The sequence below is a fragment of the Pantherophis guttatus genome, chromosome 1 (genome assembly GCF_059756535.1).
Source record: "Pantherophis guttatus breed Tessera chromosome 1, ASM5975653v1, whole genome shotgun sequence".
NCBI lineage: Eukaryota > Metazoa > Chordata > Lepidosauria > Squamata > Colubridae > Pantherophis > Pantherophis guttatus.
The window spans coordinates 323,663,701-323,686,018 of NC_142063.1; the positions used below are offsets into that span (position 1 = coordinate 323,663,701).

Below are 22,318 nucleotides of genomic sequence, written 5' to 3' on the forward strand. Positions count from 1 at the left end.
AGATCCATATCACGTGAGTTGGCAAAGATGAGATTTTCCAGAATTTAGTGGTGGTAGGGGGAAGAGATCAATTTTATTAAATACTCAGAGTTCAAATAGCCTTTTTACTCAGTCTTCCACAAGAGTGAAAATTATGGGCAACCACTAAAAGTTGCAGCGTAGTTGAAGAGTCTCTATAAGATTTAGGAATACCTACTTTGTTGTTTGAAAGAAGTCCTTGGTGTTGACAGCTGATGGAGGAATGTGAGTAGCATTTGTCATGGAAGACAGATTAGGACATGGATTGAGTCTTGTCCAAGATCTCCTTAGAAACAATATACTACAAACGTGCAATTTACCACGATAAAGGAAATGGTACAAATTTACTCTTTAAAACTAAAACAGATTCCTAAGAGAGTATCTAAAATTCACTACTCTTAACTCATTTTGAAGACAAAGATGCACATAGCCTTATCAATCGCACTGATGATGTTACCTAGTTAGGTAATGAAACATCTGCAAGCAAGCAGCCAAGCTCAGAGAGCACCAAGGACTCCTTAGGCTTATTTCCTTATTTATCACCACAGGAGGAAGGGGACATGTGAAGCCCTTTCCAAAGAAAGAAAGCGCTTTTACAAATCAAAACACATTTTAATAATGGTTAAGACAACAAAATGGCTCAATGTGAGCAAAATTATTGTCACCAACAAGACTGGGAGAAGCAGGATGAGCAATGGGGCAAGAAAGTCTTGTTGATGCTTTAATCAGAGCAGATCTAGGTTTCAGGAAACTCTCCAGATCTATGCAGGAAGAATATGGGGTACTATTCCACCAGACTAGCTAGAGGGAGATGAAATCCCTCCTTCCTTCTGAACTTTGTGCCATGCAGGAGAATCTCAGGAGAGAGCTCAAAGAGAGAAGTATCACCACATGGCAGAGATACAGCAGGATGGACTATTCCTCGCCATTGCCCTTTCTCGCACAACAGGAGCTGACTTCCGGTGCTGCTAGAAGCTCCAGTATATTCCACTCATCTGGCCAAACCCTGCCTTTGTCATTCTCTTCAGCTTATCTGTTTCCATATGGCCAACATCCTCTTGTAATTTCATGTTTGGTTGTGTTCTGTATATTCTAATAATTCCAGGATTCTCACAAAAGGCCTTCAATTTGTCAGCCATGTATGCTGATGCCCCAAATAGAGCTGCCCCCGGTGATATTCAGCTGACAGCAGTGTGCACCGCAGATGAGATGGTTGTGGGGCAGTCAGTCTGTCTCTCTGAATCAAACATGGAACTGAAATGGGCCTGACAGTCAAGGAGAAGCTTGTGGCCGCGGGGGAAAACCAATGCCCGAACACAGTGAAGTCGCACAAGGCCAGACTGACCACCAGACGCTACCCAACTATGGCTGTCAAGGTTTGGGCTGAAGCGCACCTGCCAAGAAAAGAAACAGAAGGGTGAAGATGACATTAACCATTAACCCACCCATCTCCATCCAGATATATCTCTCTCACAAAGCTTCAGAGAGGATGGGGGAGCCACAGTTTGACACAAAAGAAGAGATACTATGAAGTAGCATTTGTTTTTCTTTCCTCTCAAGTTGTACAGTCTTTTTCCCTTTTATGTTTACCTTATGTACAGTCTCTAGCTGCATCCGGCCCAGGACAGCTCCTTCTTTTACTTCTTTTGGCATGCGTTTCAGGGGCTTCTGCCTAAAGAGGCTCTTGAAAGATGTCTAGGAAGGAAAGGGAAAATAAGAATTAAAAGCAGGCCTGGGTAGATCAAGAAAATGAAGCGCTTCATCCATTAAGGCTTTTTGATTACAGTTGTCAAGTAGTGATTTATTGGCTTGGGATGGAGCCTTATCACTCTGAAACATACCACAGAATGGGCCTGATACAAGCAATGCTACATAGAAATCGGAAGTGGGAACTCTGCATCTTGATGTTAGTACAGGGAGGAGGGTAGAATAATTATAACCACAGTTTCTGCTGTCTTTGTTAGCATTCAATATATTCAGTGCCAGATCCTTATCAATAGTTATCTCTGGTCAGATAGATTAAGGGTCCTGCCTGGAATATTTATGAAGATGAAATGGGCCTCCCTGTTCCCATGTTGTAACTGCTATTGTCCTTGAACCAAAATTCTGGTATTTCCAAGCCCTCACCAAATCAGCATCCTGGAAGAAAATGAAATTCTGGGCTACCGATTCATTGCACATTTTGCCTACTGCCTGTGGCTTCTCACAGGCTGTTGCCTCTGTTGCAATCTTGTTAAGTGGGTCATTGGGCTGTAAAACTGCTTTGCAGATGAGCTGAAGACATGAAGAGAAATACGTGTTAAGGATAAGAAGACAATGGCCTCAGAGACAAGAAATGTTGCATTCCAGTCAATGGTTTAACACAGAGGACAAGTGCAATGACGATTAAGACGCAGCGATACCAAGCCTAAATCTAAATATTGAGCAGCTGAAGGAATTGATCTGACCCAAACTTTCAGAGACCATAAACCTCTTTGCTACTGTGACTGAAGTTCTCATTGTCATTAAATCCAGGGAAGGGTGGGGTTTTTTTGGTTCATTCATATGCATTCATTTGTTTTCTCAAGTCTCAAAGGCATTACAAATCTAATATTTGTGATTTGGAGCACAGAACTGAACTTCTTCACATCCCCAAATTATGTGCCCTTAATTTTCTCAGGACACTAAATACCCACACTATTAATACCAACCAAGATGTTTCTGTTTTTCTTTCTCCTTTTCAAAATTAATAAGAGAATATGCTTCTACCCAAACAACGTGCTTCTCCTGGAAGACATTCCTCACTTTGCACAACTGGCTACAGTTAATGCATCAATAAGCTTCCCTTTCCTCCATTCAGATCCAGAGCCGTAATGGTGAACCTATGGCACTTGTGCCACAGGTGGCATGCGTAGCCATATCAGTGGGCACGCCAGCTCAGCTCTGGCGTGCATGCGTGTGCTAGTCAGCTGATTTTCAGGCCTGGGCCCACCAGAAGTACGGAAACAGGATGTTTCCTGTCTCCGGAGGGCCTGGGGCGGGGAGGCACGTTTTTCTTTCTCACCTGGCTCCAGAACTTCTCTATGCATCTGGGGAAGGCGAAAACAGCCTTCCCCACCCCCTCGGAGGCCTTCCGGAGGCCTGAAACAGCCCATTTCCCAACTCCCGGTTGGACAGGAAGTGACGTTTTTTGCTGTCCCCAGCCTCCAGAGACTCCTAGAGAGGCATAGAGAAGATATGGAGCTAGGTGAGAAAGAAAAACAGGCCTACCCAGCCATCGCGTGCCAGGAGTGGGAGGGTGGTGGTGGTGATGGGGTTTGCGCTTGCAGGGTGGGGCGCATAGAATTATGGGAGTGGGCACACCCACGCACAAACCTCCCCTGCCCTCCCCCTCCTGACACGCAATGGCAAAAAGGTTAGCCATCACTGATCTAGAGAGTTGACAGAGGGGTCTATTCTTGTTTTCTACCCTGTTTGGTTGGAGATGAAGCTTGTGGGCCTGCAGAGCCTTCCCATTACTCAAGTGGCAGCAAAACTTACAAATCGACGGTCTGATGGCCGCTTGACATTTTGTGGGTTGACTGAAAGATCAGGCATCACTGCAGCCACCAATTCCCCTGCGATATCACCAGCAGCCACTGTGTTCAGCCAATCAGATCCAGAGATACTCTGCAAAAAGGATAGAATCATGAAACTCATTTCCACCTTTCAATGACCCTGGGATAGGTCATATGCTATATCCCCTCCTCCTTTACTTGGGGATGCATAACTTACCCATACGGTGCCTTTGCGAGGGAGCACAAAATAGGCTCGAAAGTCACGATAGCCAGCATCCAAATAGTGGATCCCACCTAGTCCATACCTGCAGCATAGAAATGTAAGAAAAATGCATGACACCTGGATATATTTCCAAGTTACTGTAGCACAAACTCTGACACTTGCAATAAAGAGCAGCATCAACGTTGCCATAGACAGTAATACATCACGTTAGGGAACAATAGTGCCATTTGATCTGCAATATAAGATTCCTGAATGAGAAATATAATTGGCAAAGTGGAAAAACTGTTTGTCCAGTTCTCTGGGTTTGCTGTTTCCTCTATTGCTGCTTAAGCTTTTCTTGTAAGAAGAAATGAATCCTGGTCAGTTGAGAGATCTGAATGTCTGGAATCTCAATTTCAGATACTTATATCTGAAAACCCATCACAATCTCATCTAACTCCTGGTTACCTGTCCACTGCTCAGAATCTTTCCTGCCACAATTAATTAATGCATGATGTATAATTCAACTTAGACCTTGACATTTAAGATGTGTCCCAAAATAGTTTAAAGGACCAGGTGAATTGCTACTGCGATAGGTAAATCTATTCTGCATTATTTAGCAAATGGCCCAAGTCCCTCAGTTTCCAAGTTATGAGCCCAAATCAAGTTGGGCATATGTAAAAATATCAAAACGTTACAAGCTAGAATGTGAGCCTCGGTGGTGCAGCGGACTAAAGTGCGGTTAAGTGCTAGCACTTAGCTGCCATCTGCCTGCAATTAGTGCAAGTTCGAATCTCACCAGGCTCAAGGTTGACTCAGCCTTCTATCCTTTTGAGGTAGGTAAATTGAGGACCCGGATTGAATGAATGAATGAATGAATGAATGAATGAATGAATGAATGAATGAATGAATGAATAAATAAATAAATAAATAAATGTGACACTAGAGTAGTGGATGTTGAGTTGGAGGATTTTTCAAGTCACCTCTTTTTGGGAAATCACATTTTGTGAGAACAGAGCAGCTATTTACCACATCAGAGAAGATCTAAAAGTCAGTAAGTTGTCATATTTCCTAAGCATGTGCCAGATTCTACAGTAAACATGCTAAACATCTGTAGGTATCAAGAAATCAAGGCCAATGTCATATAAATCAGTTCCAAAATGAAGCATTTAATTTTCTTCTAAGTGAAATATAAACAGAGTGGGATGTTGTTATTCAAATAGTCAAGAGGAAAAGAACTGCAAGTAATTAGGATGAGAAAGCCTCGGGTCTGGTTCAGAGAAAGCTAAAATGGTTTAATAGGACTGGTCATCTGGAGAATCCAGCAATGACTGATACTTTGGTAATCAGAATGCCAAAGGACAATATGACAGTAGGGTGACATTTCAGATTGTTCTGCAAATGGATCAAAGGGTAATTTAGAACTGAAAATGGTAATGAATTAAACAAGACATGACCCTTTATTGAATTTTGATTTGATTTAAAATAGTAAGAGAAGTGGGACACATGAGGATTTGGTTAATGCAAGTTTTTAAAAGACTTCAGGAACTGATTGATAATTCTATCTACTCTTTCTCTACCCTCAAGGAACCCAAACTGTGTTAAGTCCATCTATCTGATACTCTGCAGAAGCAAACTCACATCAACTTTGGTAACAAGGCAAATTGGAATTGGGATACTTAACAGTTAGTCCATTATTTTAAGAATAACAGGGTATACACACACTCACGAGGCATAGCAGCTATCTTGTGCAACTGTGATTCCACTGTAGGGTAGCAGCCAGGCAATCTCTGTGCTCAAGTAACGCTTGATACTGTTGATAGGTTCATGCAGTCGGCGCAAGTCCCAAAATTTGATTTTGCGATCATTGCCTGTAGTCACCACGAAATTGCTAGGAATAAAACAGGCAGGCCAGAGCTCACTGGCAGAACACATCTGACACAGAAGTCCCAGATCCCTGGCAGAAATATCTGTCAAACTACACCAAGTATAAGCCTTGGCCCAAGACTGTGACCCAACGACAAACAGCATGTACAATGAGAGAGTTGTCTGGTTCAATCTGCATCCATAAATTTTGTGGGGAAGGGAGAAGGAAAAAAGCATGCCCAGGATGGTCAGAAAGGAGCCAGAAACTGAGAGACTAGTTCTTATTAGTCAAGTGATATTTCACATCCTTCTCACCTGTTTGCTTTGCACCACTGGATGTTGCTCACAGCATGGTCATGGGCCAGGAAGCAACGGAACGGATACAGTTTGAGGGAGCCATCAGGCTGGCGTACTCTTTGTAACAGAGACTTGGTGAGCAGATTCCAGAGAGCCACTGTACCTGAGGAGATGGGATTACAGGCATTATGCTAGATTTGTGAACCAATATAATTATTCCCCAACTTCTCTAAGTTTATTCCATTCCAAGGATTTTCCGCCCCTCTTACCATCATAGAAACCTGCAGCCAAATGCTCATGAGGCTTGGTTGGCATCCAGGCCAAGCTGAAACACTGCCCACATTCGGAGGAATTCCCAGCCTGAATGGAGCCTACCTGCAAAGTGGCCACATACTGGACCTGTAGAGAACAAGATAAGGCTAATATTAAGAAAAGACATTACCAAGCCATGGTAATTACTTATTATAAATGCATAAAATTCCATAACTAATTTCACACATCTCATTTTCAATGTTACAAGTAATGGGAAAAAAGCCAATTTGGTTTATCTGAGGCCTTACCGAACTAATGTCAATCAGAATAAATAAAGTTGCTAGATATCAAAGAGTAGAAAGTGGGCTATAGCAATATCTTACATTCACTTCTTGGGTGGGCTGGGGGAATGAAAATTAGCTATTTTCAGAGCATCTTTTTTTGAAAGTATTTATACAAGTATCTAATGAGAAAAGATTCAGATCTGGGAAGCCTTCAAAATTGCCTTGACAAATGGGAATCTGAAGGATCCACCTTGGAATTCAATACAGTATATACCCTGCTTTTAAATGATTTTTTCCCCCAAGGAAATAATAGAAGATACCTTGCAGATGACATGCCGAGAGGAAGATGCACCTAGAAGAGAGGACAATCAAATAGTAGCAGAAATACTTATATCTCATTCTGCATTTTCTCTTTGAATGTAATTCGACAAGGGGAGATATCCAGGGGAAAGGTGGGGGAGAAGGGAAAAGTTAACCAAATGCTTTGGGCGTGAAAAACTAGATTTGGCTTTGATACACTGTAATCATTTGGCTTTAGTAAAGTGTACTTTCACTAATGATGGAGTCGAGAGTCTTTCTTTCCTAACTGACAGGGACAGCCGACAGTGCTACTCACAACTCAACTTGCATAAAACTTACACACAATCGTGGAATTCCTCCTAAATTCTGACTTGCAAAGTTAAAAGTATAATAGTTCCTTAAATAAAAACCTATCAAAGCATCAATGTAAATTAACAAGATCTCTCGATTAAGCTAATCCAATAGAGTAGCCAAGACTGTTTGTAAGACAGTTTCCACAGAAAAAGCTCAGTTCCAAATAATCATTCCTGGCAAAACTGTCAAGACCTATAATATAAGCATTATATTATAGCATATAATGCTTATATTATAGCATATAAGGATGGTATGCTTTGATTGAAGGTGAGGCTTGCAAGGCCATGACATTTTTGTGGGGTGTTCACTGATATAGTTTTGATATTTATTAAGAATATTTAGGTTTTTCTTGTTTTTTTAATTAGATATACGGAAGATATTTTTCAATGAGGATAATTTTCTTAGAACACAGCAAAAGTAACGAGGCTGCTATTAAAATGTTTTAGAGAACCATGGTGCAGAATGCTACAATTTTATTACTGAATGGAACACAAAGAATCACATTACACTTATTATCTGATAACTGGTCCCATTGTCTATTTGACTTCAAGCCTACTTCAAAATACTACTGGCTTACAAGACTCTTGGGCCTAGAATTTTGATAAAATATTGTTTTGATGTAGTCATGCATAGATTCTGAGGAGCGGCAGGGGGAATGCCCAAGGCATGATTGATAGGCAGCATCTGAGGGGGCTGTACCCAAGCAAGAGCTTTGTGTTGTGCTGTCCTCACTGTAAAACAAGCATCTTCCAGAGTTCAAATAAAAGATAAGGTTTGCTTCAATGTGTTTGCCACAGATAGAGTTGTTCACGCAGAGTTGTGTGTGTGTGTGTGTATTCTAATCACTGATGTTCTGAATCTCTAATTCTGTAAAATCACTTTTGTTTTTTAATGAAGAATAGTAAACAAATAAATTAGTAATAAATTATTAGTACTAAGTAATAAATGGGTAAGTCAGTCAGTTGTTCATCTTTAGAATTGTTTTTACTAATCACAGGGACAAATGGAAAAATAGAAGGTTAGTGCAACAAAATGACTGTGTGTTTCTTTCAACATAATCTGATACCAAGGAATAGAAAAAAAGGAGTAGAATTCAAACTCAACTCTCTTGGGACTAATTTCCCACTATCATCTTTGAAAAGATCAGTGCTGCACACCCAGTACTCATGATCATCAATCATTCTTGCAGACAGATGTAATTACAAGCATCATTAATTGATATGGTTGACTAAGCACACAGCTTGCACACCCTGCACCAGGCCCCAAAATGCATGCATCTGGATGTGGAGTAGCCTTTGTTGCCCATACAGCTCCCTGCCTTGCATGCGAGAACAAAAATGACCATACATCTCCTCAGGAACAACAAAAGCTAAATTAGGACTTTTTTTCAACAGAGCTGTAAAGATTATTTCAACATAAAGGACTGATTTTTTTAGAAAGAACAAGATCATAATTAGAAACCCACAACTTTGACTTAGCGTGTTGAGACAATTTAGTCTAGTGAAATGGGAAAGATATGGGTTATTATGACAGTGTTGCACTTCAGATAAAGGTGCTGCAAATATCCTCGTGATCATTTGAAGAAAAGCATTTAGCTTTCCTTACATGGTTTTAGCTCTCTATTTCCCTGGACTAAAATTTGAATGAGTTCTACTAGGCAAAGAGTGCTAGTAATATGAAAATAAGACTTTATGGGTAGCACATGGCTATTTCCTAAGGCACCACAGAGAGTAATGTCTCTCACAATTGATGGTAGGACAAAGCCTCTCATAATAATTAATACTATCTCTTCTTCCAATCATTTAACTTGGATAGAACACCTGGTCTTTCTAACAGTACCCCTCCTTTCCTGTTTGGGTGAGACATCCTGAACAGACAACATCCAACAATGCAGGTACCTGCCTATCTTCTTCCCATTTTTTACAGCCATTCCTACCTGTTACCTGTGTTCTTCGGTAGGCATTCAAGTCTTCCGCATGGGGAAGGCTGTACAGCAACACTTTGCCACTAGAAAAGGCTACAGCCAGTAATCCCAGCCGACTCATGTGAGGGAGCTACATGGGATATAAACCAAAGTGAAAGGTAATTATACTTCATGTCCCATTTGGGAAGCTTCCATTTCCAGCAGCCACAAATATGCAAGAACTGAATTGAAGAGTCATTTAAGTGCAAGCTTCCACTTTAAAGCACCTGTAACAGACTGAAGTACACCCAGCAAAGAGGATTTCAATGATTCCCTCAATAATACGTTCTACCAATAGGATGTTTTAAGTAACATTCAACAAAAAGCTTCCTTCATATAACGTAAGACTATCTGTATCCTCATGCTTAGACAATAGAGAACATGTCATACTCTTCTTCTGAGTGACATTCCTTCAACTTCTTGGGTGAAAATATAGACTCCGTTAAATTTCACTGTAATTTTCAGCTTGATTCTTTAATTTATCAAGATCTTTTTGAACTTTGCTTTTGTTTTTGGTGAAATTATCTGTTAACGTCTATTGTATCTCACCCTGTTTTGTATCATCTGTGAATCTGATAATAACTTTGACAGAAAGAGAATGCTTAATAAAAATATTGAAGATAAAACCCTATCATACGATATTCCAACCCTGCATATACATTGAGTATCTAAAGTCTAGGCAAACTTTTGGCCCAGACAATCTCTTGGCCCCAATTCTCACCTTGCGCTGAGAGATAGGGGGTTCCCAAGCGCCACTGGGACAAAATTTCATGTCCCAAATACAACCATGATCAGTGGCAATTGCATATGCAAGTCCTGGCTTGGTAACAGACCTGGAAAAAAGAATGCAGAAAAAAAATTCAAAGCCTTTGGGTTATGCCATTCCTCCAGGTCACAGTATATGCACAATTCTTTTGCATATTCCCCAGTGCAGAAGATACAAGGACCTTTGAAGATTAGCCTGAAAGGATAATTAAGAAGAGATTCTTCTGCACCTTGGCTACTCTTCGTTTATTAGATGTGTCTTGCTCCTTCTTGTACTATCTCATAAAGCAAATATAACATATCTGAAAGGCAGAAAATCGGCTCTACAGGAAGCAGGGTGGATAAAAATCGATGATTTTTTTTAAAAGATCAAAATCTGTTTTTTTTTAAATTTAAATCTGATTTTTAAAATTTTTATTAAATTTATTTTACTAAAATGCTTTTGGAGTAAAAATCTATCTAAAGAGTTTCCTATTAAAGATGCATTAATAATTTAGTTTATTCAGCATGAAATGGAACTTAGTTATGTAGCATGAGTTATGTAGCTGTATATTCTGCAATATTGGGACTGTCGGTGAGTCAACAGCAGGTCAGAGGAGCAGCTGCTGCAGGACAAAGATGCCAGTTGCTCTTTAAAAATTATGATTTAAATAAAGCCTTTTTACTAGTGATTTAAACTGTGATTTAAATCGACTTGATTTAAATCAAATCAAATCAAATCCACCCTGACGGGAAGCAATGTATCTTAATACAGCTGTTCTCTGCCCATAAAACTCTACTTTAGGAAACTCCCTAATGATATGCCCCAATTTAATTGCTAGTGATGTTGGAATCTGAGTTAATACAGCCACAATTCCTAGTGCACTGCTTAACCCTCAGCTACAATGCAGGATACAAGACCTCCACAGGAATGAAAATTATGTTTTTACAACAGACGCAAAGTTTGCTTACAACTCACCCTTTGTCTTCCTGGATAGGCCCAAGCTCCCAGAGCTGAAGCAGAGCTGGTCCTGTATGGATTTGTGACAAAGAATGCTGAACATTCATGCTGGGATTGCAGTAGATAGCCACATACTGGGATGCCACAGAGCCTTCAGGGGTTGGGCACCACTCCAAAGCCCAGACAGGACCCCCAACAAAGAAAGTCATGTCTAAGCGGTCCTCATGAGGTTGTAAGGCATTAAACCTACCAGGTAGGAAAAGAAAGGAGCCATTGCATAATAGCTGACCTTGCAAGCAGCATCTAACATTTAAAAGTTTACTGGATACTTTGGAAGGAAAAAAAGACATCAGTATGGCTTAAACCATAGAGATGATAACATTCTTCAACAAGATGGAACAAAGAATTGTTATAATTGATGTAAAGGAAGCATGGGAAATCTCAGGTACCCCATCCATCTCATGGGGCTTCAAAGTAAGGTTCCTGCCCCCATTGATTATTTCCTCAGAGATTCCCTAAATGTAATATTTCCCATGAACTTTCCCTCATGGACAAAACTAGTTGCACAAGCACACACCTGTTAATCCGGTACAAGACACTGCTTTCTTGCAAACCTTCTCTCTTGATAGAGAAGAGTGGGGACTTGGGCTCAGCAGGAAGGAATTTATCTGCTTCACTTTGGAAGATGGAAAAGAACAGAATGGAAGCTCATTTGATGTTCACTTTGTTAGAAGAAATCAGTAGCATTTAAATCCCTGAAAGCAGACTGGGGTGCAAAGATTTCTTCTGTGCAGGGGGATACACAGAATCTTTCTGGTGGCAATATTTTTGATTTTGCCATGCTGTCTTACGTGCTATGCTGCATTGATGTAGAGCATAGGTGTCAAACTCGCGGCGTTTTGACACGTGATGTTTTGCGACATTTTTCCCCTTGGCAGAGCTGGGGTGGGCGTAGCCTATGCAGGATGCATCCGGCCTGCGGGCCGCCAGTTTGACACCCTTGATGTAGAGAAAATGATCACCAATGGCCTCTCTCTTAAAAGCTTAAGGAATTACCAGGACTAAAGATCAGAATGGAAATGTAGGATATGACAGGAAAGTCAAATCAAACTTTCCAGAAGACAATTACAAAATATTTCTGTATTATACCTAAGAATCTAAATAGATATATGAATGAAATCACCAGAATTGAGTCAATTTAAAGGAGTCCGTATCATTTATAGGCACATGTGCTCTTTAATTATCTATCTGTTTCTCGGTATGTCACATTTTATTCCAGGCGGCCACTCACCTCTCTGAGAGAAAAATCCACTTCTGGGCAGAGGGAATCCACTCTGGAAACTCCCAGTGGGAATGGTGCTGCTCACGTCTAAGGGAAAAAGGAAGTAAAACTGCATCACAGAAATGCAATTTATGTAACAGGAATCAGTGTAACAATAGAACAGTACAACAACCAAGCTGTCTGTGGTTTGATTGAATACTATAGTGAGCACAGCAAAATGAGAACGCACACTCAATGGATACATTGAGTCTTTCGAACTTGCGTCAATCTGAATGCTCAAAAATAGGAGTACTTTGGAAGATGTTGCAACAAACAACTTAGTGATTAGATTTTCTTCTGAATTTCTCCAATTAGTCAAACAAGATATAAACCTTGGATTAAAAGGGGAAGGAACTCTGTTTTTTTGCTAAGTGTTTTTTCAGTGAAGAAAGGATTTGGCAATTGTCATCTCTGTAACATTTATTTGGCATGGTCTAATCTTTACCCAACTATCTAGTAAAGTGCCAAGAAGTTGCATCCTTCCCTGAAGGAACACAGATCTCACAGAACCCAGTCCCTTCCAAGTATTTCAAGCTTTCCTAAACAAAGCCAACACAGGCAAAACTAGTATATCTCTGTCTTGCGCACATACACTTTGTCATAAAAGACTTGACTCTTGCAAATCAGCAACTGAATTGTCATATTTTTCTACAACCTCTTCGGCGAAGAGGTTGTAAAAAAAATGCTTTCAAAAGGCTCTGATGATCCCAGCTGAGTTGCCTGAGATGCCTTTGCTGATCAGGCAACTCAGCTGGGATCTTTGACGATCCCAGCTGAGCCGCGCGATCATCAGAGGCTTTTTTTTTTAAAGCATTTTTTCGGCCAAAGAGGTTGTAGAAAAAATGCTTTTAAGTTAAAAAAAAGCCTCTGATGATTGTGTGGCTCAGCTGGGCATGGGGAGGGAGGGGGGCAGGGATTTTTGCTACAGGTTCTCTGTAGCGCCTCCATCGCTACTGGATCAGGCGATCTGGTCCGAACCGGGAGCATTTCACCCCTGCTTTAGACCCTATGTTCACTTTTTATCACAGGCTAAATTCACTTTCAATGAGATTTTTAAAGCATTACCACCCATGGTCAAACTTGGCTCAACATTTTTATTTCCTCAAAGAAGTAGTATCTCTTCATTCACTTAGGCAAGCTATTTTTTCATGAACTAACAAGCCAGCCAGGCTTGAACATCCAGAGGCCTCATTATCACTGCCCAATCCACACTCATTTAGACTTAAACTACAAGATATGGTGATTGCTGGAGAGCTCATTCTTTAAAACAGTGATGGTAGGTACTCAAAAGCAGTCACATCACGTGTACTTCAGCCAGTCAGGACTAGTTGAAGCACTGAACTTTCAGGAAACAAAACAATGCAGCAGAAACCTGCCTTTCCTCCCTCCAACCACATTCCTGTTCCTCAATTCTCCCAATCATTGAGGGATGTCTAATACTCACAAGCGGTGAGTGATGGAGAGACACTTCCATATAGGGCCTATCATGGAATTGTACAAGCCATTGGAACCAAATTCTCGGCGCTGAGGTTTGGACCTCTATGGAAAAAAAGGATGTCAAAAACAGAGGCCCCAAAGCCCACCCTCCCAAATTCTGGCAACAAGAATCTCAGCCAACTGATTCCAAAAGAACAGGGCTTTTTCTTCAGGTGGTGTTCCCTCCAACATACCACCAGGTGAAAAATCCAATCCCCCCCCGAAATACAATAAAGCCATCTCAGGTTTGGGTTACCACTGGTTTGCATGAGCTGGACTCCCTCTCAGACTTCATAGCCTCATTCATCACTAGGTCATAATGCTCTTCTTCCTCCTCCTCCTGCAGAAAACTTTCTTCTGAGGGGACAAAGTCCACATCTTCTTCATTTTCCAACTTCTGTTCTTTTGGCTTGCGGCCTCGTCGTTTCTTACTGGGCTCCTCAGTTTTAGGGGTATCCTTTGGGGTTTCATTGCAAGGAGGAGCCTGGTAAGCAGATGTCAGTTCTTCAGCCAGTTCCTGTAGATACAGAAGGGCTCTTGGAAAGAGGAAGAGGAAGGGAGGAGAATGTAAATTCATGAACTGAGCTGCGGTTAAAAATCAGGTCCATTCTAATGTCTTAAGGACAGGAACAGATATAATCTTCATTTCCAAATCTCCAAAAGAATAGTGGTGGATAGGTCAGAATCATAGGCATCAAGCTCCTTGGCATAACAAATTCACTTATTCTGTACCTCTTACAAGTACCCAAAAGAGGAAAAGTTCTTCATAGACAGTTGACAATTTTATTGCTGAATTTGACAATGACTAACAAATAGAGATGGTGAGGGTTTACAATGCTGATTGGCCTGTCTTTGTTTTATACATTTTGATTCAATAATCATCTAATTAACATTTGTTATACTAATTATTAGTATAATTTGTTATAACTACTGATATTTACAGACCCCTCACATCCTGGACATAAATTGTTTCAACTCTTATCCTCAAAACGACACTATAGAGCACTGCACACCAGAACAACTAGACACAAGAAGAGTTTTTTCCGGAATGCCATCACTCTGCTAAACAAATAATTCCCTCAACACTGTCAAACTATTTACATTAGATTGCATTACTATTGCTATTGGTCTTCTCATCGTTCCTGTTGCCCATCTCCTCCCACCTATGACTGTATGACTGTAACTTGTTGCTGTATCCTTACGATTTATATTGTTTCTAATATGATTTTATTGCTTATTGTACCCTATGACTATCATTAAGTGTTGTATCTTATTATTCTTGACGAATGTATCTTGTCTTTTTATGTACACTGAGAGCATATGCACCAAAGACAAATTCCTTGTGTGTCCAATCACACTTGGCCAATAAAGAATTCTATTTTATTCTGTATGTTCCAGCAGGGTGTTTTTTTTTAAAGAAAAGCAAGCTAGTTATTTCCACCCTAAAATAACTGTATAACACAAATGCTTTACCCAGCAGAATTCAGTGATAGGTTCCTTCTCTCACTTACGCTTTAGCTGCACGGCGCTTTGGTCGTCCACCAGGCATGGTCTCAAGAGAATCAAGGCTCTCATTGCTAGATAGAGACTTCTGCTGGCAAAGGGACTCGGATGACTGACTGTCCAGTCCTTGAGCTAGCCTCAGTAACAGGAGCTCTTCTTTGGACTTGCGTCCTCGCTTCTTTGGCACTTTAACAGGAAGAGAGGAGCCATTCTCAGATGGCCCGGGGCCTTCGCTTGGTCCCTTGGGAATGGAATCTTTGTGGACAGAGACTTTCTTTCGGGGTTTCCGCCCACGGGAATGCTTCTTTATGGCTGGGATAGCTGACGGAACCTCTTTCGAAAGAGTGGAAACTGGAACTGGGGAAGGACATGGTTCATCTGCTTGGAAAGAAAGAAAAAAAGTATTGTCTTAGATGCCCTCTTATGCTGAAGATACAATGGGCCAGCTTGAAACACAACTTAATTGTTACCATCCTCTATTTCTTATGCAGGAAGACCCACTGCAAAATCCTGCAACTGTTTCCAGATCATCCTGCACCCTGACACACTCCTCGGCTATATTCCATATTTCAAAATTTTTGCCAATCTCCAAATCACCTTAAGAACCTGGTGAGCTCAATTCCACAGACCCTTCCTTTCATTCTAATGGGCCAAAACGCTTTTGAAGAAACTGAAGATATCCAAGCTTTCTTGATTCTTTGCAGACTAGATTTCTCTTTAGATTTTCTCTAGCTCTGAGGTATGTACACCACTGAAGAATGAGATGTGGCACATTCATTTCTGTTCAATGAAACGGAAATCAAGGCTGTAATGTCCTCAATGTCATTGGCTAGTGCTATGGCTTCCCCGTTCCCCATCAACCCTTACTTTATATCTAATGGGTTCCCAAAACCAAGAAGAGGTTTCTTTACTGATGCAGAAAGAAAAAAGAAAGGGAAAAAATTGAGTTGTTTTAGTTTGCATTTCTCTAAAATAAAGTTATATTACATTTGCCAAGACAATGCAGCCAAAAATGCATCTGAAAACATACCAAGCATTTCCACGTGACCTATCTCTCCTTCTTGCCCCCTCAGCTGCTTAGGAAGCAGTTCTTCTTCCACGTCTTCTAGATGTCTTTTCTTGCAGCAAGAGCTTTGCTGCTCTGGCCGGTCTTCTTCAAGACAGGTTTCCACTCCAGGGGCAACTGCTGGTTCTGTGTTCCTTAAACCTATATCTGCTGAAGCCAATCCTTCCACTATTGTATTATTCTGCCCATCCCAGTGAGGTTTTCTCAAGCAAGATGCTGTGCACAGAGTCTGACTGATACTTCCATCCTGTTGGTCTATGGCTTCCCTCACTATTCCCATGTCACAGCTTGGTGTGAGACAAGGTTCCATGAAGACACCACAGCTCTTCAGACAGGTGCCACTCTTTTCATCTTGCACATCGCTTGGCCTGCAAAAATAGGATGAGAAAAGCAAAAAAATAAAAACAAACAGATGAGGGAAATCCTTGTTACTCATGTGAACATAAAAAAAATTGCAGTGCCCTCAAAACCAGTATCAAAAATAGCTAAAAATAGAATAGAATCTCCCCTGAAACTTAATGAGCATCTCAATTAGTAAGAACATCATAAGGCAAATATACAAGTTGACAATGTGTATATGATATGTATTATATGTGTGTATAATACAATGATGTGTATTATACAATGTGTCAGAGTGTAGGGTTTTAGAAAATATGATTAAATTCAGGATTATTGTCCTGGCTAAAAGCAGCATAGCATAAGCACTGCATATTTTGTAGCTATATTATTTGTACAATTATATACCTTTAAAAGACTCAAATATTATTTAAAACCAATAATATAATGAAAACAGAACACTTTTAAACCATTGATTTAAATGAGAGAAGTTCAATGTAATCAAGTAAAAGTAAATAAAATGGTCAATTATTCATTTTAAAACAGAAAATGTATCAGTTACATTTTTTCCTGGAAGGAGTTGGACAAAGATGAAGCTATCACCAAAAGGATTTACTGCATGCATTCAAGAAGAAGCAACACTTAGTTAGCGTCATATCTGCAAAACCTAAATCAGTTTTTCCTTCCATATCCAGGCTACTGTACAGCCTTAATAGCTACAATTAAACAATAATTAATAGAAGATGGAGAGATTAAAATATTTGATAGTTTAGAGAAATTGACTGAAAATAATAGAATAAAATGGACAAATGCAATGTTCTTCACTAATTAACAGAATACAAGTACAGAACAATGGGTTGCCCAGCATACTTGTGAAAAGTACTTTTTAATTATAGATGACCAAAAACTACCAATGAATCCACAATGTAGCATGGAGGCAAAAGTAAACATAACTTCTGACTGGATCAACAGAAATAGATTTCCCAAATTCGGTATCTAATAGTTCCACACTACTCTCCGTTAACAAAACTCTAATTTACTTGTGGGTATTATACTTTAAAAACATTTAGGCTAACTCAAATAGTTTCAGAAAAGGGCAAAAATAAAACTAGGGAAGAAAGCTTGAGGAATTACCATAGATACTTTTAACCATGAAAAACGAGAGGGAATATAATACCGCTTTTCTACAAATGTGGCATAGATGATGATAATTATTTCTTTTGTATTATCCCAGAAACAGAACATAGAACAACAGAGTTAAGTTATAAAAAGGCAGATTCTCATTGAATTGGGGAGGGGGGGGAAGAGTTCCTAACACTAAAAGTACGTTGACAGTGGAACTAATGACTGAAAGTGAGCTTTGTTTAGTTTAATCTGCTAAAGCATAAACTGACTAGCCTTTATCGTAAGTGCTTTAATTTGGATTCTTGTGCTAAGCAAGGGGCTGGAGTTGATTATTTAAATCAGTCCTTCCAAATCAATGAAAACCAAGGTGCTGGAAGAGAAATGTAATGTACACTGTTATCAAACACAGGTATATGGTATCATATTATGTCCATAATGAAAGACTGCGCCACTTGCCAAATGCTTTTAGAGCAAAGTTCAAATGTTGCTTTCTACAGCTTGAAATAATTGTGAATCTATCTCCTTATTAAGAACAGCATAAGTATCTTAAAGATGTCCATGCTTTCAGGGGCTCTTTATCAGATTTACTTGGTCTTCTCTTGAATTACTCTAAAGCTATGGAATGCATCTCTGTAGTTATATTTGCTGTCAGTTTCTGTTTTGGGGTAAACAGCTAACTTTTGAGCAGGTTTTTCAATGAGTACTGCTAATAATTTCAATAGTTTTGATCAATGCATTGTTATAAATTGTTAACCGCTTGAATAACATGGGTAAAAAAGGAAGCTGAAAGAAGTGTAATATTATTAATTATATTATTTTATCAGAGTCTTTGCATACTCCGGGACAATACAATCCAGTAATAATGAAATTAAAATATATTATGTAAAATATGTAATTTTCTTCATAATTTAGTTATGAACTGCATAGGCCAACTGCAATTGGCCTGACTGGCCATCCTGAGGGCAGCAGCTAAGAGTCTACTTCTGGGAAGCAAAGTGGAGGGAAGTTGGGAAGAGCTGTTTGTCCATAGCAGGATCAGCTCTTTGGGCTAGCTAGCCTTCTTAGGAAATTACCCAGTGATTAAGAAATTAGATAATTAGGAAATTACCCATGTGAATCAACATGATGGTATATGTGATTGATCGATCAGGTTCTTTTTTATTTTATACATTTTAAAATAGACACTGTGGATGTTTTAGCTATCCTGTATATCATGTAAAAATTCAAGAGTCATACTTGACTGTAGTAAGACAGAAATGTAGTAAACAAAAGGACTTGCAGGGCTTTTGTTAATAGTTTTGAGGCTATCCTATTGCTGAATGCTGCTGCTAAAAATCCATGGTTCTGCCGTTAAAAGAGGCAGCTGCTTTTTCCAAAAAAAATAATCATTTTGTTTTCTTTTCATCTGGCTTGAAAAAATCTATGTTAAGCCACGTTTCAACAGTATTCTAAATTGCAACAACATTTGATTTCTTTTCATTTGGCTTGAAAAATCTATTTGTTAAGCCACGTTTCAACAGTATTCTAAATTGCTGAACATTCTCCAATTCTGCCAGTTTCAAAATCTCTGGGCAATTTGCTTAGTCCCCGTGGTTTCTGGCTTTTGCAATGCTTTCAATGATCGTTTTACAAAACCTTTCCCCATCGTGATCATCTACAAGGCTTTAAAGTGGCTAAGACGGAGGGAGAGTTGCCATCTGCTTGTAGTAGAGGAAAAAGCACGAATTTAAATCATCAAAGGGCGGAGAAGCGTCCATTGCACAGCCGGGACTCGACCCAGGATCTTTCCTCCACCCAAAGGCGCTGGCGCGGAGGATATATATATTTTTTTTTTCTCCAGAGGCGGAAATTGAGCTTTCGCACTTAGAGGCGGGGAGCGGGGTGGGGGCTCCAGGGAAGAGTGTCTTTTGTTCCCTTGTTTCACGCCCTTACGGCGGTTTCACGCCCTTACGGCGGTGACAACAAGGGACCGCATCGTGGGCAGCCACCCCTCCCCGCAGTGACGAGCGAAAGGCTCCTCAAAGGTGGCCTGCCAGATGCAGGCGGGCTCAGCCTCACCTTGTTCTCCCCGCATGGAAACCGGTGTCTGGCCGGAGCAGCAAAGATGGCGGACGCTACAAGGATAATAGCGATGACCCCCCCCACACACACACACCAAGCTCTGGCGTCACTTCCGGTACCTGGTCTCTTTTCCCTCAGCTGGTGACGAAAACATTCAGGCTCCGCCCCCCTTGCCTGAACTCTAGAATCAAGAGGAAATTTTGCGCCGCGATGTACTTTGGGAAATGCCGCTGTCGGAGTATTGGAGGGCGCTAGGGCCCAGAAGACGTTACAGTACAGTAGTCATTCGTGGGATGTTGCGGTCTCCTCTTAGTGATGGGTGTCATTTCGCCAAGATTGCCTACCCTGTTGGCGGATGCTGCTTTGTTTTGCTCGCCGCCTCTTCACCTGTTGGCTTTGGTTTTTCCAAGCATCAGGATTTTCTCCAGGGACTCCTGCTTCTCCTTATCTGCCCAAGAGGTCTAAGTTTCAGCTTCCTTATCAGTACAGTACAGTACTGCAGGGGTCTCCAACCTTGGCAACTTGAAGACTTGTGGACTTCAACTCCCAGAATTCCTCAGCCAGCAATGCTGGCTGAGGAATTCTGGGAGTTGAAGTCTTCAAATTGCCAAGGTTGGAGACCCCTGCAGTACTCGATTGACAAGTTCATTTAGAGTGACCGAACAACAGTTCATTTAGTGACCGTTCACGGTTACAAGGGCACTGAAAAAGTGACTTATAACTGCTTTTCACACCTGCGACCTGTTGTCCCCAATTCAGGTCTGAGCCTGGTGCCGAAGCCAATGATGGACGCCAGACACGAGGTGCAGGTTTTCTGATTGGTTTTTATTGGAGTACTCCAAGGAAAAGGGCTCCTGGCCAAAATTCCAAGAACCAAGAACAAAGGATTAAGAAAGCTTTATACATTTTCACTAAAAGAGAAGGCGGGACAAGGCGAGATAATAAGAAATATCATCTAATAAATGTTTTAGTAATAATTCTACAATATGTTCTATTGGTTTCTAGCTGTCCCTATTCCTAAACCTTGGCTAATGAATGCCAATAAAACACATTTTATTAGCTGCAGGCCATCTGTATTCCTAATTTTTAGCTGAGGCCTCCTAGTTTTCTAACTCTTGTTACTTTTATCAGCTTTCTAACTACCCAGAATTGTTACAAATTTACACATGCATATTTCCTGTAGATAAACATTCTTTGTTCTTGCCAGACACACTCCGCAATTACAGGCTTCCTGATTTACTTTCAAGTGTATGTCATGACGTGGCTTTATTTTAGCATACAGCCCATCAGACCGTTACAGCAACCCCATGATCACGTGATCAAAATTCAGATGCTTGGCAACTGGTTCATATTTATGACGGTTGGAGTGTCTTGGGGTCATGATCAGCTTTTGCGACCTGACGAGCAAAATCAATAGGAAATCCAGATTCGCTTAACAACCATGTTACTAACTTAACAAATGCAACAATTCACTTCACTGTGGCAACAAAAGTCGTAAAATGAGGCAAACTCAATAAATGTTTCACTTAGCAACATAAATTTTGGGCTCAATTGTGGTCGTAACTTGAGGACAACACTAGATTTGGAAAAAACAATTGCCAATATGAATTGTTAATGAATATTTTGAATAGTCTGTCTCAATCTTGAAAACCTGGATGAAGCAAATTATCTTGACAAAAATGGCATTGATCACTCCCTTAGATTACCTGTGTGGATTTAAATCAGTGTGTTTCAAATTTAGCAACTTTAAGATGTTTAAGATGGCTTAAGCTAAGATCAAATAGGCAACAATCTAGGGATACCAAATTTTAGCAGTGCTAAAATAAAAAAAGGCTGCTGAAGAACACAATAAAAAAGAACGTTGTCATATGGTAACAATGGGTGCTAATGTAATTAAAATTGCTGTGTAAATAGGAAGAAAATATCCAAGAAAACAAATTGCGCAGGACTCAAAATTGTGTAAAACACAAAGGATGTATTTTTGTTGAATGTAATTTTTATAATTAGCATCAGCTTTTATACTGTTTTATTCTGTTGTATGCAGCTTGTGATTTTTAATGGTATACCTACAGAGTATTGAATATGGTGGGTACAAGTTGTGCAATAAATAATATAGAGGTCAGAATGCTAGGCCATGTTAGGCCGGTTACTGGATTCCTTTATTCATAATTTTGGGCATTTTCATGAGTGACCAAACTCTTTCTGCACAATTATTGCTCCACCTGAAGCAGTAGGATATCCCAGTGTCATTTTCCCCAAATTAGGGAGAGCAGTGGGGGCAATAAATAGAAATAAATGAATCAAACTCGACACCTTGCTCTGAAGCTGCTTTCACCCTTCAAATACCAACAGCAATATTTTGGGAATTCTGGAAACTTTAATCTTCAAACATCTAGAAACAAGTCTAAGAAATATTTTAAATATGATTCACTTCATGACAGGTACCTCTAGGGTGACTAGAATAAGGCACCACAGTGGTGGGTTGCTACCGGTTCGGTCCGGATCTTGCGAACCGGTACTAACGGCAGCAGGAGGCTCCGCCCACCTGTCCAAACATCATCATGGACGCTCTGTGCATGAGCTCCCGTTACGAACCGGTAGGGAAGGTAAGTGGAACCCACCCGAGGCACCAAGTAACATCCTGTGTATGATA

The 22,318-nt window shown here is 40.3% G+C and overlaps 1 protein-coding gene across 2 annotated transcripts; it reads right to left on the minus strand.

Annotated features, from left to right (window-relative positions):
• Window positions 1–48: 48 nt before the first annotated feature.
• Window positions 49–19,805, minus strand: GTF3C2 (general transcription factor IIIC subunit 2). 2 transcript variants are annotated; one of them, XM_034421117.3, is made up of 19 exons: window positions 19,663–19,805; window positions 16,108–16,511; window positions 15,086–15,455; window positions 13,831–14,110; window positions 13,543–13,637; window positions 12,069–12,146; window positions 11,355–11,453; window positions 10,796–11,023; window positions 9,794–9,905; window positions 9,046–9,163; window positions 6,776–6,807; window positions 6,189–6,318; window positions 5,938–6,082; window positions 5,486–5,647; window positions 3,772–3,859; window positions 3,538–3,666; window positions 2,146–2,292; window positions 1,609–1,713; window positions 49–1,412 (listed from the first exon to the last, which is right to left on the minus strand). In XM_034421117.3, exons 2-19 carry the CDS (start codon window positions 16,451–16,453, stop codon window positions 1,197–1,199), a joined length of 2,880 nt encoding a protein of 959 aa, XP_034277008.2. In that variant the 5' UTR covers window positions 16,454–16,511; window positions 19,663–19,805; the 3' UTR covers window positions 49–1,196. The 2 variants fall into 2 exon arrangements, with proteins under 2 accessions (XP_034277008.2, XP_034277006.2); XM_034421115.3 differs by having other exon boundaries at window positions 15,086–15,458; window positions 19,663–19,773.
• Between the last annotated feature and the right edge of the window lie 2,513 nt (window positions 19,806–22,318).